The 15865-nt window shown below is 38.9% G+C and overlaps 1 protein-coding gene across 2 annotated transcripts; it reads right to left on the bottom strand.

The window, feature by feature from the left end:
• Positions 1-1296: 1296 nt before the first annotated feature.
• Positions 1297-14137, bottom strand: SPATA4 (spermatogenesis associated 4). 2 transcript variants are annotated; one of them, XM_011236004.3, is made up of 6 exons: positions 13905-14137; positions 12897-13026; positions 12408-12526; positions 12077-12297; positions 4796-4912; positions 1297-1378 (listed from the first exon to the last, which is right to left on the bottom strand). In XM_011236004.3, exons 1-6 carry the CDS (start codon positions 14120-14122, stop codon positions 1335-1337), a joined length of 849 nt encoding a protein of 282 aa, XP_011234306.3. In that variant the 5' UTR covers positions 14123-14137; the 3' UTR covers positions 1297-1334. The 2 variants fall into 2 exon arrangements, with proteins under 2 accessions (XP_011234306.3, XP_034503587.1); XM_034647696.1 differs by lacking the exon at positions 1297-1378 and adding an exon at positions 3525-3586.
• Positions 14138-15865: the final 1728 nt, after the last annotated feature.

The following is a 15865-nucleotide window of genomic DNA, read 5'->3' on the forward strand; positions in this document are numbered from 1 at the left end:
CATGGGGGATTAGCTTTTTCAGGAGATTGAACATACAGTCAAGAGAAGAAGAATGAAACTTTTTATATGACTGTTTACCCAAATCGAATCCTTCTCTCTGGATCTTTTCCCCGGCCAAGGTTCAGAAGACTTGTTTCCATAACCCTTTCCTAAGGAACTGTAAGGGTTGAAAATTATTCTCATAATTTTCTATTTTAGATTTGTCCCATTAGACTGTAAGGTTCACAAAAAAACCTATAGATGATTGAAATATGCATTTAAACTATACCCTTTACCTCAGATAAAACTAGATTCTAAACAGACCCAAGAAGTAATCCTATTTCATCAGGGCTCTCTTTACTTTCCTTTACTAAATATTACCTGCCAAAAATGTGAAATTAAGCTTGGAAGTCTCTGGAGAGAGAAATTCTAATAAAGCCAAGCCTTCAGAAATGCAGAGCCACTGACAGTGTTTAGCTGGAAATTGACCAGCACGTCATGGGATTCAGCTTTTTAATACTCCTCTCGGAAGTCTCAAATGCGACTGTTAATGAGATAACATAAAGACATGAATAATTCCAGTTGAAGAAGAATTTCCAAATGTGAATGTAAAATTATAAGAATGTATGAAGGATAATTAATCTTTCAAGATATCAACTTGCTTTGGTTTCCCACCAATGAAATTATGGGGAGTGGCAGCAACCAGGAAAAAATGTTTAATTGAACTTGAATGGTTTGCTAAACACCAGAACCAAATTCCAAGTGAAGCACAATTTTCCTTTCCCACAACTCAGTATCAACAGGAGGGCCACCTATTTTTTAAAAATGTTTCAAGTCAGGCTATTTATGGGGGCGGACAGGGTTCTCTATGGGCCAATGTATAATAATCATCATTCAGAATAAATTTTTTATGAATGCATGTGATGTGTGACTATATATCAGGCAAAGTAGTAGCTCTTTTCATTTCTAATGAGCAAAGCGTATTACAAAGTAGATTCACCATTCCTACAGGATTTATGAGAAATAACTTTTACTTGTCATGGTGAGTTATGTTTATACCTTTAAAATGATTCTTGCTCGTTCTGTGTTATTTGATTTTGTATTTTTAACAGTCACTGGCACAGGTGTTTAATAAATGGTTGAGTTGAACTGAAAGAGCATGTTCTTCAGCCCAATTATGGATGAGACACCACTTTAATTTACTTATATATCCAAGACTAGGTAATTCTATCCTCTTAGTACGGCAAGAGAGGGTGGCATCATTTCTTCGAAGCCATTAGGTGCTTTTCAAGCTTACTTTTCCTTGTTTCTGATAGATTTCATAGCAGATTCAAAAGAATGTTTTCCAGCTTGCTTCACACAGATTTCTTAAGTGAATTGCCACCAGTACCTGTATTTCCTGAAATATTTAAATAAACAGCATTAAAATCAGTTTGTGACTATTAAATATTTGCACAACGATTGGTGTTTCCAGTACATCAAACATGTAGAATAATTGGCAACAGGCTGAGCCCAGGTTCACCCAAATGCCTGGGAAACAGAATATTTGAAGCATGCGTTATAGTAGCCATAAATAAAAAATCTGACCGTCACCCACTTCCAAAAGTTATTAGCGCCTAAAATATCCAGGACTTATTTTGGTGTATCTGATACCAAATACGACTAATTATTTTTAGGTATTGCTTCAGAAAGCCTCTAAGGCAACAGAGCCATGATTTTCACAGTGCTGAGATTTGGCAATACACAGAATTCGTAGTTGAGTTTCTGGAACTCTGCACTGAAGCGTCCAAACTGCCCAGACTCTTCAGTTTGCTCAGTTTGAATGTGAGGAGCCAGTGACAACTAAGAAATCTGTTACCCACCCCCCCAACCCGGCCCAGTAGTTCGCTAGATGCTAGGTTTAGGTAAACAAATGGAGGAATTTAAGTGTTAAAGAAAAAAAAAAAAAACGAAGGTAACGAACTATCAAACAATTTTCACCACCCTATCAGACAATTAGAAGCTTTTCAGATGAATGGCCTTGTGGTTTTGGTGTCATTATGTGCAGTGCAATCTTAGATGGTAAAATAGGGCCCAGTTCCTGTGGTCTAGTTCTGCCTTCTCCTTCCATTAACTTCAAATTATGTTAGCTGACCTGAACTTATCACTCTACTCTTTTATTAGAAACAACTGAAAAGGGAGGGGGGGTGGGGGGAATGGGGTAGCCAGGCGATGGGTATTAAGGAGGGCATGTGATGTGATGAGCACTGGGTGTTAAACACGCAACTAATTAATCGTTGACACTACACCAAAAACTAATGATGTACTTTATATTGGCTAATTGAATTTAAATAAAAAAAGAAAGGAACGGGGCGCCTGGGTGGCACAGCGGTTAAGCGGCTGCCTTCGGCTCAGGGCGTGATCCCAGCGTTACGGGATCGAGCCCCACATCAGGCTTCTCCGCTATGAGTCTGCTTCTTCCTCTCCCACTCCCCCCGCTTGTGTTCCCTCTCTCACTGGCTCTCTCTATCTCTGTCGAATAAATAAATAAAATCTTAAAAAAAAAAAAAAGGAACAACTGAAATGGAATCCCTTGAACGAATTTGGGAAGAAAATAAAATTTAGCAAAACAGCTCTCATCCATACAATTATCAAAGTCCACTGCATTCATTCATTACTTTCCATTCTGCCTAGATTAAGAGAATCCAAGTATCTGGAATAGGCCTGAGAGACGTAAAAAGATAAAAGCATGTTTCTTCCCATCCTGATCTGCCCTGAAAACCCCCATACCCCATCATCCACTTTAAAAAGAATAGAAAAAGCCCACCGAAGTGAGAGGGACTCATAAAAGAGAGCATCGAGAGAATAAAACGGGGGAGAAGTTATTTATAGCCACTCATACGTGATTAAAATTGTAAAAGCAAGAATCCACTCTACTTGGGAGTTCTGATCCTAAATAATGATAGCATTATTTTTCTAAAAACTCCTATGTGACCTTGAAATTTTCTGAAAAGAGAACAGAAATGAGGAAAGCTCTTTAGCAATTCAAGTACCAGTAAGCATCATGTTCTCAAATATGGACACTTCGCATCTGTTTCTCACACTGGAAGGAAGCCCGCCTACATTTTCTTTACATTTACAGCCATTACATTTACAAAAAGAGACATCTCAAGACATCCTGTATAAATTACTAAAAGGAAAAAAACCCCATTATATTGTAATTAGGTTAACTCTATTCATCCTTCTGCCTTTTCATGGCAGGTCCCAAAGCAAGGTCCCAAAGCAAGTGGTCATGTGCTTTGCAGTCCCCAGTCAGGTCCAAGTAGCCGTAAGGGGAAAGAGGCAAGCAAATGAACCAAAAGAGAACCGTGCAGGCTCCTCCGCGCCTTCCCCCACTCAGCCTGAGCCCTGGCTGCGGTTCCCAGCCTGCTGGAGTTTTCGCTGCAGGCATCGCTACGGGAAGGAGGTTGAGGCAGGTTGAAGGAGAGGATGGGTGCCCAGAATCTGAGGGTGAAACTATGGATACATTTTTTTAAATAGAAATATCGGTGGTACTCACTTCTCTTGGGTTCTGTCATGCTGAGTCAGGTATGTGATGAGTTAAGATGTTCATGGACTGGCCTAATGTCTAGATATTAAGAAGCACGCTCTGAGAAATGGGTAGTTCTAGCAGGTCATTAGCAAAACAAAACTCAATGATAGTGATGTGTGATCAAATAGAGTTTGGAAAACACTTGATTCTGTACCTCTGGTCTTTTATATTTACCATGCATATTAGCATATTAAAGGCTCTGTGAAATCCTAAGTTTAAACGAAGGAATCTGTTGACATTGCTTTTCCAGGCCTTATGTAAACAAAGACTTTTTTTTCTCCCATAAAATCCCTTAACACGATAGAAAACATGCCCTGTAGCAGAGGTCCTCAAATATTTCCCATCAAAGGCCTGACAGTCAATATTTTAGGCTTTGTATTTGGTTTGTCAGATAAAATATGGACACTCAGGTAATTTGAATTTCAGATAATGAATAATTTTTAATTAAAGAATGTCAACATGTCCCCAAAACTATTAGCAGTATTGGTTATGTCTGCTTTTATTCTCTAAATCTAGAACCCCTCTTTGTGGGCCATGACTGGCCGTGACTCAGCCCTGCTGTTGTACAAGAGCCACCACAGACAAGCCATAAAGTTTCCATGGCATGGTTCCAATACAGCTTTATTTACAACAGGGAAATTTGAATTTCATATATTGTTCATGTGTCAGGAAATAGCATTTTTCTTTTGATACATTTTTTCCGACCATATAAGAATGTGAAAGCCATCCTTAACTTGCAGTCTATGTAAAAACAGGCAGGAGACTGACTTTGGCTTGTGGCTGTAGTTTGCCATGCTACAAATGCTTTCTGAACTACCATGATTTAGACAAGTGGCTTCTTGTGATACAACCAACTGGGAAATTTAGGCCAACAAGTGTCCAGCACTGCCTTGGGATGGATTCATCACCCACTGCTAGAGAACTGAGTTTTGAGCTCTGCTGATGAGCCCACCTGTTTCAGACTCACCTACTTCAAGAGAAATCATAGCAGAAATGGTCCCTTTCATGGGGGGAGAGGGGACAGTGCGGGGCCCTGGCTCAGGAGCCTCTGGATGTGACTTGTACTTAGCAGACCACAGGGCCCCTCCATCTATCAAAAGCATACCAGTCTACCAACCTAAGACACAGCTGTAGACTGAAGGCCTAGACCAATGTTTGAACTATTTTTTAAAATTCAAAGGAACAAAGTAGAAACATTCATTTAACAGGTAAAAAGTTAAAAACACAACAATAACAAAAACTCACGTGAAACAGGAGCAACGCCTTTCCTTGAAATCATGGCATCATATTTGCGCCCAGAGACTTGGGGAGGAAGATGATCGAGAGTAAGTTCTCCCACTGTTGGTTTGACCTCAAACCATTCTATAAAATATGAGTACAAGGACTCGTTTAAAAATTCACTATGACCATTGCCGAAATAAGACACCACAATTTACAAACTAGGCAAATTCTTTAGACATCTCTTTAATCATAGTCCTAAACTCGAGTGCTGTGGATAGGGAGGTTAGTAACCCTCTCCCCACATTGTTCACACCTCTCATGCACAAAATAGTTGCTTTAAAAAGTTACTTTAAAGACAACATCTTTATGGTCCTATTAGTTTTTGAATAAGTTTTAATTTAATAGTAGTATGTATACAGAAAAGTGGACTAAGTGTGTGTTTACAGCCTGATGAATTTTTGGAATGAATACACTTGGGGTGTATTATTAGTATCCCAAAATCCCCTGCTTATCTCTCACATACAGTACCCTAAAGAGAAAACACTGTATTGACTTCTGTCATAACGGGTTAGATGATTTTTTTATATTTCATGTAGTTTTTATATTTCATATAAACAAAATCTACAGGATATATTTCATTTTTCAAACATGTTTACTCTATAAAAATAGTGACTTAAAATTATTTCCATGTTTCCCATATTTCTCATTAAATCTATAAACTATCACACTTGGGCACTAAGTTCCCTGTGCTTCTAAAGATCACTTACCCCTCCTCTGCAGCTCTCAGCCCTCACTGAGGCTTAAAGAAGAGTTTAAGGTAATTTCTACTCATCAGTCAGATCCTGTTAATGCTATACACAGCTCTGGTCAGTAACATTCTCAGAACTATAATTATCACAGTTAATTACTTTAAGCTTAAAATCAGTAGTCTCAAAAATCAAGATTGGTGAGAATAGAATACTGTTCAAGAATCTGAAGGATTGGGGCGCCTGGGTGGCACAGCGGTTAAGCGTCTGCCTTCGGCTCAGGGCATGATCCTGGCGTTATGGGATCGAGCCCCACATCAGGCTCCTCCACTATGAGCCTGCTTCTTCCTCTCCCACTCCTCCTGCTTGTGTTCCCTCTCTCGCTGGCTGTCTCTATCTCTGTCAAATAAATAAATAAAATCTTTAAAAAAAAAAAAAAAAGAATCTGAAGGATTGAGGTGGCCCATGGCTTAAGAGAAATTGTGGAAAGGAAGACAAGAGAGATAGAGGTTAGGTTTGCACAAACATGGACTTTCAAATAAAAGATTAAATAGTTGTGTTTTGTTCTAGAAATCCCAACTAGAGCCAATGAGAAGCAGAAATGGTGAGATCAACTAAATGTAAGCAAATGTTAGGTATAAAAAATAATTGTATCTGATTTGTGGTATTAAAAAATAACTTGACAGAACTAAAATGCTGAAGAGTGGTGGGGGGCTGGCCAGGAGTCGCCAGTGTCATAGTGCTTTCGGGTCCTTATAGTTGGAGAAAGAAAGTAAAGACATTAATTTTACATTAGGATAAATATGCATGTTAAAATTTCTAGGGTAGCACTACAAAGAGTAGAAATTTTAAATTTTCCAAATTAGTACGGGTTGGGGGGGATGTCTTTAAAAAAATTCAATGAGAAAAGATAGGTGAGACAAAAACAAGAAACAGAAAAAAAAAAGAGCACAAAATAATATGATAGATGTGAATGCAAATACAACAATAGGCAGTACTGCTGAATTCATAACAATTAAAATCACAGCGAATGAAATAACAAAGGTCCATGCAACAGGATACTTCAAAGAAGAATTGCAGGACCTGCTTTACCAAGTATCAGCACTTACTGTAAAGCAATAGTAACTAAGACAGTATGGGTGTTGAAGTTGTACACAGGTAGACAAAATCAGCTAGACCCCGGAAACAGGGCCATATATATAAAGAAACTGGAAACATTTGAGACGTGAGGGTATCACAAATCAGTGAGAAAAGAACAGATTGTTCAAGAAACGGTCTGGGACAGTTGGTTCACCATTTCAGTTGCAGACAAATTAAGATCTTAAAAGAGACTAACCCCTTACCAGATCTATGTTTGCAAACATTTTTTTTCCATTTTATAGGTTCCCTTTTCACTCTTATTTCCTTTTTTATGTGGAAGCCTTTTAGTTTGATACAATCCCACATGTTTGTTTTTGCTTTGGTTGCCTGTGCTTTTGATGTCATTTCCAAAAAATCATTGTCAATGCCAGTGTCAAGAAACTTTTTTCCTATGTTCCCTTCTAGTAGTTTTATGGTCTCTTAAACATAGGACCTGTTCTGTTCTTATGTGGGGGTGTGAGATAAGGGTCCAATCTCATTCTTCTGCAAGTGGATATCCAATTTTCTCAACATGATTTATTGAGGAGACTATCTTTTCCCCATCATGTGTTCTTGGCATCCTTATTGAAGATCAGGTGTCAGTAAATGCATGGATTTATTTCTGGACTTGCTATTTTGTTTCATTGGTCTATATGTCTGTTTTTATGCCAGTACCTTACTGGCATAGCTTTGTATTATAGTTTTCAATCAGGAAGTGTGATGCCTCCAGCTTTGTTCTTCTTTCCCAGGTTTGCTTTGGCTTTTTGGATTCTTTTGTGGTTCCATATGAATTCAGGATTGTTTTTCCTCTTTCTGTAAAGACTACCATTGAAATTTTGCAAGCTTGCATTGAATCTATAGATCAATTGGGTAGTATAGACATTTTAACAATATTAATTCTTCTAATCCATGAACATGGGATGTCTTTCCATTTTTCTGTCTTTTATTTCCTTCATCAATGTTTTATAATTTACAATGTATAAAGGAATAAATCAAAAACATATAAGGAACTCATGCAACTCAATAGCCAACAAAACAAACAACCCAACTAAAAATGGGGCAAAGGACCTGAGTAAACATTACTCAAAATAAGAAATACTGGAGTGCCTGCTTGGCTTGATTGGTGGAGTGTGTGACTATTGATCTTGGGGTTGTGCATTTGAGCCCCATGTTGGGTGTAGATATTACTTAAAAATAAAATCTTTTAAAAAATCAGATATACAAATGGTCAACAGGTATATAAACAGATACTCAACATCACTAATCATGATCAGTAATCATGGAAATGCAATCAAAACCACAAAAATATATCATCATACACCTGTTAGAATCGCTATTATCAAAAAAGACAAAATATAAAAAGTATTGGTGAGAATGTGGAAGAAAAGAGAACACTTATAGACTGTTGGTGAAATGTAAATTGGTTTGGCCATTATGGAAAACAGTATGGAGACTCAAAATTAAAAATAAAACTACCGTATGATCCAGCAATACCACTTCTGGGTATATCTCCAAAGGAAATGAAATCAGCATTTCAGAGAGGTATCTGCACCCCAATGTTCATTGCAGCATTATTCACAATAGCCGAAGATATGGAAATGTCCAAAATGCATGAATGTATAAAGAAAATGTGATATGTATGTGTATACACACACACACACACACACACACACACAAAATGGAATACTAATCAGCCTTTACACTAAGTGAAATAAGCCAGACATGGAAAAACAAATACTGCATGATCTAACTTCTAGGTGGACTCTAAGATAGAGTCATAGAAGCAGAGAATAGGATGGTAATACCTAGGGACTGGGGGGAAGGGGATATGGGGAACTGCTGATCAAATGTATGCAAGATGGATAAATTCTGCAGGTCTAATATATAGCATGGTGACTACAGTCAATAGTGTATCATGTACTTGAAATTTGCTAAGCATACTCACCACACCAAGCAAATAAGGAAAAAAAGAAAAAAGAAGGAAAGAAAGAAACAAAGAAAATGACAATCATGTGAGGAGATAGATATGTTTGATTGCAGTGATCATTATACAATGTATATGTACATTAAAACATCAAGTTGTACACCTTAAATATATATAATTTCTATTTGTCAATTATAACTCAATGAAGTTGAAAAAATTTTAAAAGTGAAAGGCTAACAGCAACATTTTTCTAGATATGTCTCCTGAGGCAAGGGAAATAAAAACAAAAATAAACTATTGGGACTACATCAAAATAAAAAGATTCTGCACAGTGAAGGAAACAATCAACAAAACTAAAAGGCAACGTATGGAATGGGAGAAGATATTTGCAAATGGCCTGATAAAGGGTTAATATCCAAAAAATATAAAGAAGTTATACAACTCAACGCCCCCCAAAAAATCCAATTTAAAAATAGGCAGAAGACGTGAACAGACATTTCTCCAAAGAAGACATCCAGATGCCAAGAGACATATGAGAAGATGCTCATCATCGCTCATCAGCAGGGAAATGCAAATCAAAACTACAATGAGCTATCACCTCACACCTGTCAGAATGGCTAAAATCAACAAGACAAGAAACAACAAGTGTTGGTGAGCATGTGGAGAAAAAGGCACCCTCATGTGTGGTTGGTGAATGCAAACTGGTGCAGCCACTGTGGAAAACAGTGTGGAGATTCCTTAAAAACAGAACTGCCCTACAATCTAGTAATCATGCTATTGGGTATTTACCCAAAGAGTACGAAAAACTAATTCAAAGGAATTAATGTACCCCTATGTTTATTGCAGCATTATTTACTACAGCTGAACTACAGAAGAAGCCCAAGTGTCCACCGATAAATGAATAAAGGAGGTGTGGTATATATATATGCAATGGAGTTTTACTCAGCCATGAAAAAGAATGAAATCTTGCCATTTGCAACAATGTAAATGGGGCTAGAGAGTACAATGCTAAGCAAAGTAAATCCGAGAAAGACAAATACCATATGATTTTGCTCATATGTGGAATATAAGAAACAAAATAAATGAGCAAAGGAAAAAAAAAGAGCAACAAACCAAGAAACAGACTCTTAACTCTAGAGAACAAGCTGTTGGTTGCCAGGGAGGAAGTGGATGGGGATTGGGTGAAAGAGGTGATGGGGATGAAAGGGGGCACTTGTCATGATGAGCACTGGGCATTGGATGGAAGTGTTGAATGACTCTATTGTACACTCAAAATTAATATCACACTGTATGCTAACTTTATTGCAGTTGAAAGTTGAAAAATAAATAAAAGTGAAAGGCTAAGCTTCAGTAAATTTAAATATAGGAGAATTTTTTATAACTCCATGATGCCAACAGTATTAACTGTGAAGTTTGTGTTTGTTTTCATTTCTGCCATAAAAAATTACCGTAAGTTTGGTGACTTATGAACAACAGCCATTTTTATCTCACAGTACAGAAGTCTGAGGGCTACTTTTTAGAGTCTCACTGGGCTGAAATGAAGGTGTTGGCCGGGCAGCATTCCTTCTGGAAGCCCTGGGGATAAATCCTCTCCCATGCTCATTCAGGTTATTGGCAGAATTTGGTTCCTTGCACTTCTAGGTCCAAAGTCTCTATCTGGTTGCTGGCTGTCCCCGAGGGTTGTTCTTTGCTCTTTGAACCCCACCTTCTTGTCCTCTCCAAGTGGCCCCTGCAGCAATAGCAGGTTGAGGCCCTCTCACACTTCGGGTCATTCCTACTTCCGCTTCTGCTGCACTGCTCTGACTCCACTTGGAGAAAGACCTCTGCTTTTAAGTGCTCATGTGATTGGACTGGACTCGCCTGAATAACCCAGCGTTAACTCCCTAGTTCAAGGTCTGCAACTTCTGCAAAGCCTCTTTTGCCATGTAATGCCACATATTCACAGGTTCCAGGGACTTGGGTAAGAACAACATGGGGGCCCCATTCTGCCTACTACAAAGATGGATAAAATCTCAATTAAGAAATATATATGAATGAAATAAAGAAGAACATAAATTATATGCACGAACTTTTTTTTTTTTTTTTACATCAAGGAAATTATAAACAAAGGCAGCAGGACAGTGGTCATTCTCGGAGGGAACTATGGAGAATGCAATTAGAAAGACACCAGCAGAACGTAATGGTATTGGTGATGTGGCACTTCATGGGCCATAAAGAGATACAGAAATGCTTATTCATTGTCTTCTTTAAATTGCACATACACATTATATGCATGCATGTATGACAAAAATCACAGCAAAATTCTGATGTTTAAAAACATACAAAAGAATTAGAATATACAATTCCACAACAGGAGTAATAACCTCAATTCTTTCTCTCCTCCCAAACTCATGAGTGGAACCAGAAATGAGAGCAAATCAAGGAAGAGAAACAAAAAATGATAGGCAATGGGAAATGAACAGAGTAATAGAGGATAAAATCCAATACATCCAATTCACAGTTAGGGGGAAGTGACAGTTACTGCTCTCCTTTCCTTCTTTCTCTCTAGAGAAAATGGCTCTTAAGAACACTGGGGTTCAAAAGAGAGAATCCTAGAGGCGCCTGGGTGGCACAGCGGTTAAGCGTCTGCCTTCGGCTCAGGGCGTGATCCCGGCCTTATGGGATCGAGCCCCACCATCAGGCTCCTCCGCTATGAGCCTGCTTCTTCCTCTCCTACTCCCCCTGCTTGTGTTCCCTCTCTCGCTGGCTGTCTCTATCTGTGTTAAATAAATAAATAAAAATCTTAAAAACAAAAACAAAAGAGAGAATCCTAATGACTATAACTACCTTATTCCTTATTGGTTTGGATGCCATGGTCACGATGAAGTCCCTAAGTGTCTGGAATCAAGGACTATAAAATTCCAGGACAGGAGTGGTATTAGAAAAGTAAAACAAAACAAAACAAATAGAGAAAGTTCACTTACTTGCCATCTGTTGAGACACTGATCCAAATGCTTTGGATGATTTGAGAATTATTTCAGTGATACTTCTGGAAGGTTGCCAAGGGTTGCCCAATCTGCCTTACCTTACCTAATCTACAAACGGAAGCTACTACAGAAAGGGTAACACTGACCATACGCTAGTGAGCGTCTAGAGTGAATCATGGTAGTCCAGGCTTTGCCTAAAGTACTTATATCCTGATGAAGTCTTAAATATTCCCATCCTCTTTAGCAACTTAAGAAAAATATTAGTGAATGTGTTCACATAAAATTTTGTGGGAAATAAGTTCCCATATCATCTCAAAAGTATTAATACACTAAGTTAAGATATGCTTACATTAGAAAAATTATTGCATAAAGCACTCCAATGATAGTAAATCATTCCACTGCTAGCATAAGAGAACTATTTTCCCTTTAAGCCAGTGACAGAAAAAGCAGAAAGAGGACAGACAATGGCCAGCTTTTCTTTCATCTGTACTCATGTATAGCCTCATTAAGTTGGGAAGAACTCAATGGACTATTTCCAAGGAAAACTTACTTGGATTCAATTTTCTGCTTAATTTTCTTTGCAACATTTGTAAAAGTAAGAGGAACTCTACTTTAAGTTCATTGCTGAGCATGTTGGGATTGCTTATTATTTCTGATAACCTGATGTTATCTTTAATCGACTTTGAAGCTGTAGACCGAGGAACCAGGGGCAAACGCATCTGGTAACTGTAGTCTGTGAAATTCACGAGGTCGTCCTGGATACTTTTAATTCTGGAAAAAAAAAGTAAAATATTATTGACAAGCCACATTTTAGTAATGAGACTGATATTATCAAATTTTCATCTTAAATTATATCGCTAGAAAAATTCCAAATGACTTACTCTCGATGTGTTAACAAGGTATAAACCTCTTGGATCAGGATTTCAGGTACTCCAGCTTTGCAATGAATTGTTCCATGGATTAGCTCTTTAGGTAATTTAAATTTTTTTCTTGCCAGGAACTTTAATAGTAGAAAGAAAGTATTTTCACTGTAAGAAATTCTATACAAATCTCCAAGTACTATGAATTCACTTTAATCCCCCTTTGTCTCTCAACTAATTTTTTTGTGTTTAACATGTTAATTATTAAAAGAAATTATTCTTCAGCAAGAAAACCAATTATTCTGTCCCACTCCAATTTGAAATGAGTATGCTCAAGTTTCATAAGTGACTCAGGGCAAACTTTAATAACACTCTTTTCAGTACAGGGAAATGAGCGGCCAACTCAGAAGCACAGCCACACACACACATATGTGTAGATATCCAAGAGGTCAGGAGTACACCTTTAAAAACACAAAATTCTTAACAAAGTGGCAATGACTGCTAATTTACCTGCTCCAACTGTGCCCAGTTGTCCAACTTGACTTTCAAAGAAGTTCCATTTTCAAAGGATGACAATTTAAGGTCCCAGGGGTAATATATAGTGAATATTTCTGCAATCAGGAAACCATTTGAAAAATCCCTGATCCATACATAGATAGCATTAAGGAAATGAAATAAAATGTGGTTACTTTTACAGTTGGTAATATCTTATAATCAACTGACACCGATTGACTATTCCATAATTGACAGCAAATAACTTATAAAATTAGTTTTGTTGGACCATTGCTCTGAGGAAGATTTGCTATGGAATAAAATGTTGATAAGATTAGATATACACCAAAGACTGTGGGGGGGGGTGTGCGTGTTTATGAACCCATACTATTAGTTTGTATTGAATTTGCATTTTAACAAGATCCCTAGGTGATTCCTTATGTACATTGAAAATTTCAGGCACGTCTTTATTAAGAAATATTGAATTTAGTAAACCAGAGTCCTTGGCTGCAAACGATGTCATCGTCTTCATATTTATTGAAGTTAGTTGGCATTCCCAGAGCAGATATTAACTGCCTGTTAGGTTCAGGGTGGCTGCAGTTCAGCAGCAGCTTTTTTCAATCCCTGATCGAAAAAAACTAGATGCCATCCGGAGCGCAAACTGATCCCCAGGAGTATTAATTGATGTCCAGTGTCTCTAAAGAGCCTTGACTGTTTTAATGTGTTTGTAGTCACCAAGGCATTCTATATTACCTTAAGTCTAAAATATAATGATGGATTGATTGGATAAATGTATGAATGCTTCCTCATGAATTTTGCAGGCCCGCTCCCTCAGAGGAGAAGGTGTGTTTGTGTGTGTGCTGAGCGGGCGGGGGTCTGGCTCTGAAACCTAGACTGGGCGGAGCAGGGTAGCTGAGTGGGGCGGACCCTGCGCCATAGCGGGGCAGGCGGGGCAACGGGGTGGTCCGCGGGTCCCCGGGATGCTCAGGCCCAGACGCCCGTCTAGGCGGCTGCTCGCTCCTGCACCTGTTGACGTTCCTGGGGAAGAAGGTGAGATCCAGGCCCTGAAGCCAACGCAGAACCGACCGAGACAGGCGGGAGCTCTTCGGTGGATGCGGATAGACCAGACACTTCTTAGGCTTCCCTCGGGTGGGAGCTGCTGGCTGTGGCGAAAATGACGGTGACGTGGGTACTGCTGCCGCAGGCTGTATCAAAAACCCTCCTCCCAGCCCGGCGGCAGCCATGTCGCTTTCTGGGTTTCTATGGCAGCATCTGCGGCGGGGCGGGGCCTGTGGGGGCGGAGTCTCAGGGGGGCCGTAGGGACCTCGTGGGCGGGGCGGAGCCTCGGCGCGGCCGGGCGGGGCTTCAGTGGGGGTTAGAGGGCACTGGGCCTCCAGATCCCCCAGTTTGGGGAGCTGACGCTTGGGGTTGTTGCGTAAGATCCCTGGCCTCATTGGGTGGACGCTTTCAAATCTTAGTTGTAGTTAGCCTCACTTTAACCAGTTTAGAGCTTCCCGCCAAACCTCTTGGCCTTTGTAAATTTACTTTTTAAATAGTTTCAGCCCAGCCAAAGGCCTATTTTCAGTCAAGCATTTTTGAGGAGGATGTGAGAAGCCTCCAGAAGACAAGGTCAGTTTTTGTTTAGAAATTGGAACTGATGGGGTATTTGCTCCAAAACGCCAAAGAAAAAATTTTCAAAATTAAAACTAATAAATGTCTAATGCCTACAGATTTAACATGTTTCCTTAGGTTATTACATTAAGTGTTCATAAAAATTACATAATATTCTTTCAAATAATTTGTACGTTTTCACATTTCACAAAGATGCCCTCATATATATAATTCATTCCTTCAACAATTATTTGAGTCCCTAGTCTGTGCCAGGCACTGAACTAGTCAGTTGAGATTTATCAGTGAACAATGCAGAGAAAAAAAAATGATTGAAGAGCCAGCATCAACAGTTATAAATTAAATGTTTACACAACAAATTGATTAAAATCCTTTAAAAACTTTTGCAAAAAAAAATCACTTAATGTGGCATATAGATACATATTATTATGCAAGGTAAAATATGGGCTAGATCTTGATAGTGGAGCTATATAATATTTTGGTGAATGTTTACTCATATGCACATTTATTCATGAAGTAAACCAATGCGAATCTGTATATGGTTTGAAAGAAAAGAAAATGAAGCTAGGAAGGTGTTTTCTTTTTTCCCAATGAGGTTTTTCACGGAGGATTCATTCATTCAGTGAATGTTTTTTGAGGAACCTATTCTGTGCTATGTTCCCCACTAGATCTTCACTATCCGATGCTATAGCCACTAGCCACCTGTGGCTATTCAGATATAAATTTAAATAAAATAAAACAAGTAACACTGGCTGCATTTCAACTGTTTAATACCTACCTGTGGCTATGTGTGTCGTCAGAGCACAGATACAAACCTGTCATTGCAGGAGGTTCTAGGAGACAGCTGTGCGCTGGATTATTTATAGAAGGTACACAGATATAAATATCAGTAAAAAGATCATGTACACTGAAAAGCTCTGCCATGATAAAAATATATTAGTATCAGGGAGGAAGCAAATAATTTGGCCTGAGGGACTCTAGGAGTCCTTTCAGAGGAGGTGACCTTTGATTTGGATCTTACAAGTCAGTATTTTAAATTGTTTAAGACAGAGGTTTTGGGGGCGCCTGGGTGGCTCAGTCATTAAGGGTCTGCCTTCAGCTCAGGGCCTGATCCCAGGGTCCTGGGATGGAGCCCAGCATCAGGCTCCCAGCTCAGCGGGAAGCCTGCTTCTCCCTCTCCCACTCCCCCTGCTTGTGTTCCCTCTCTCGCTGTGTCTCTCTCTGTCAAAAAAACTTAAAAAAAAAAAAAAAAAAAAAAAAGACGGGTTTTGGAGGACCGGGGCTACTTTTTATTAGTTATGTGGCTCTGGGCAAGTTATATAATTATTTTTATTTGCAAGGAGGAAATAATTGGGTAG

Source organism: Ailuropoda melanoleuca, chromosome 18 (assembly GCF_002007445.2).
Source record: "Ailuropoda melanoleuca isolate Jingjing chromosome 18, ASM200744v2, whole genome shotgun sequence".
Classification (NCBI taxonomy): Eukaryota; Metazoa; Chordata; class Mammalia; order Carnivora; family Ursidae; genus Ailuropoda; species Ailuropoda melanoleuca.

Excerpts from the sequence above, each read along its gene's own strand:
- SPATA4 (XM_011236004.3), bottom strand. The coding sequence starts at position 14,122 with ATGGCTGCCGCCGGGCTGGGAGGAGGGTTTTTGATACAGCCTGCGGCA. Across the intron at positions 12,527-12,896 it reads ACTGGGCACAGTTGGAGCAG|TTCCTGGCAAGAAAAAAATT; the intron begins GTAAATTAGCAG and ends CTACTATTAAAG. Across the intron at positions 4,913-12,076 it reads AAGCAGAAAATTGAATCCAA|AATGGTTTGAGGTCAAACCA; the intron begins GTAAGTTTTCCT and ends CATATTTTATAG.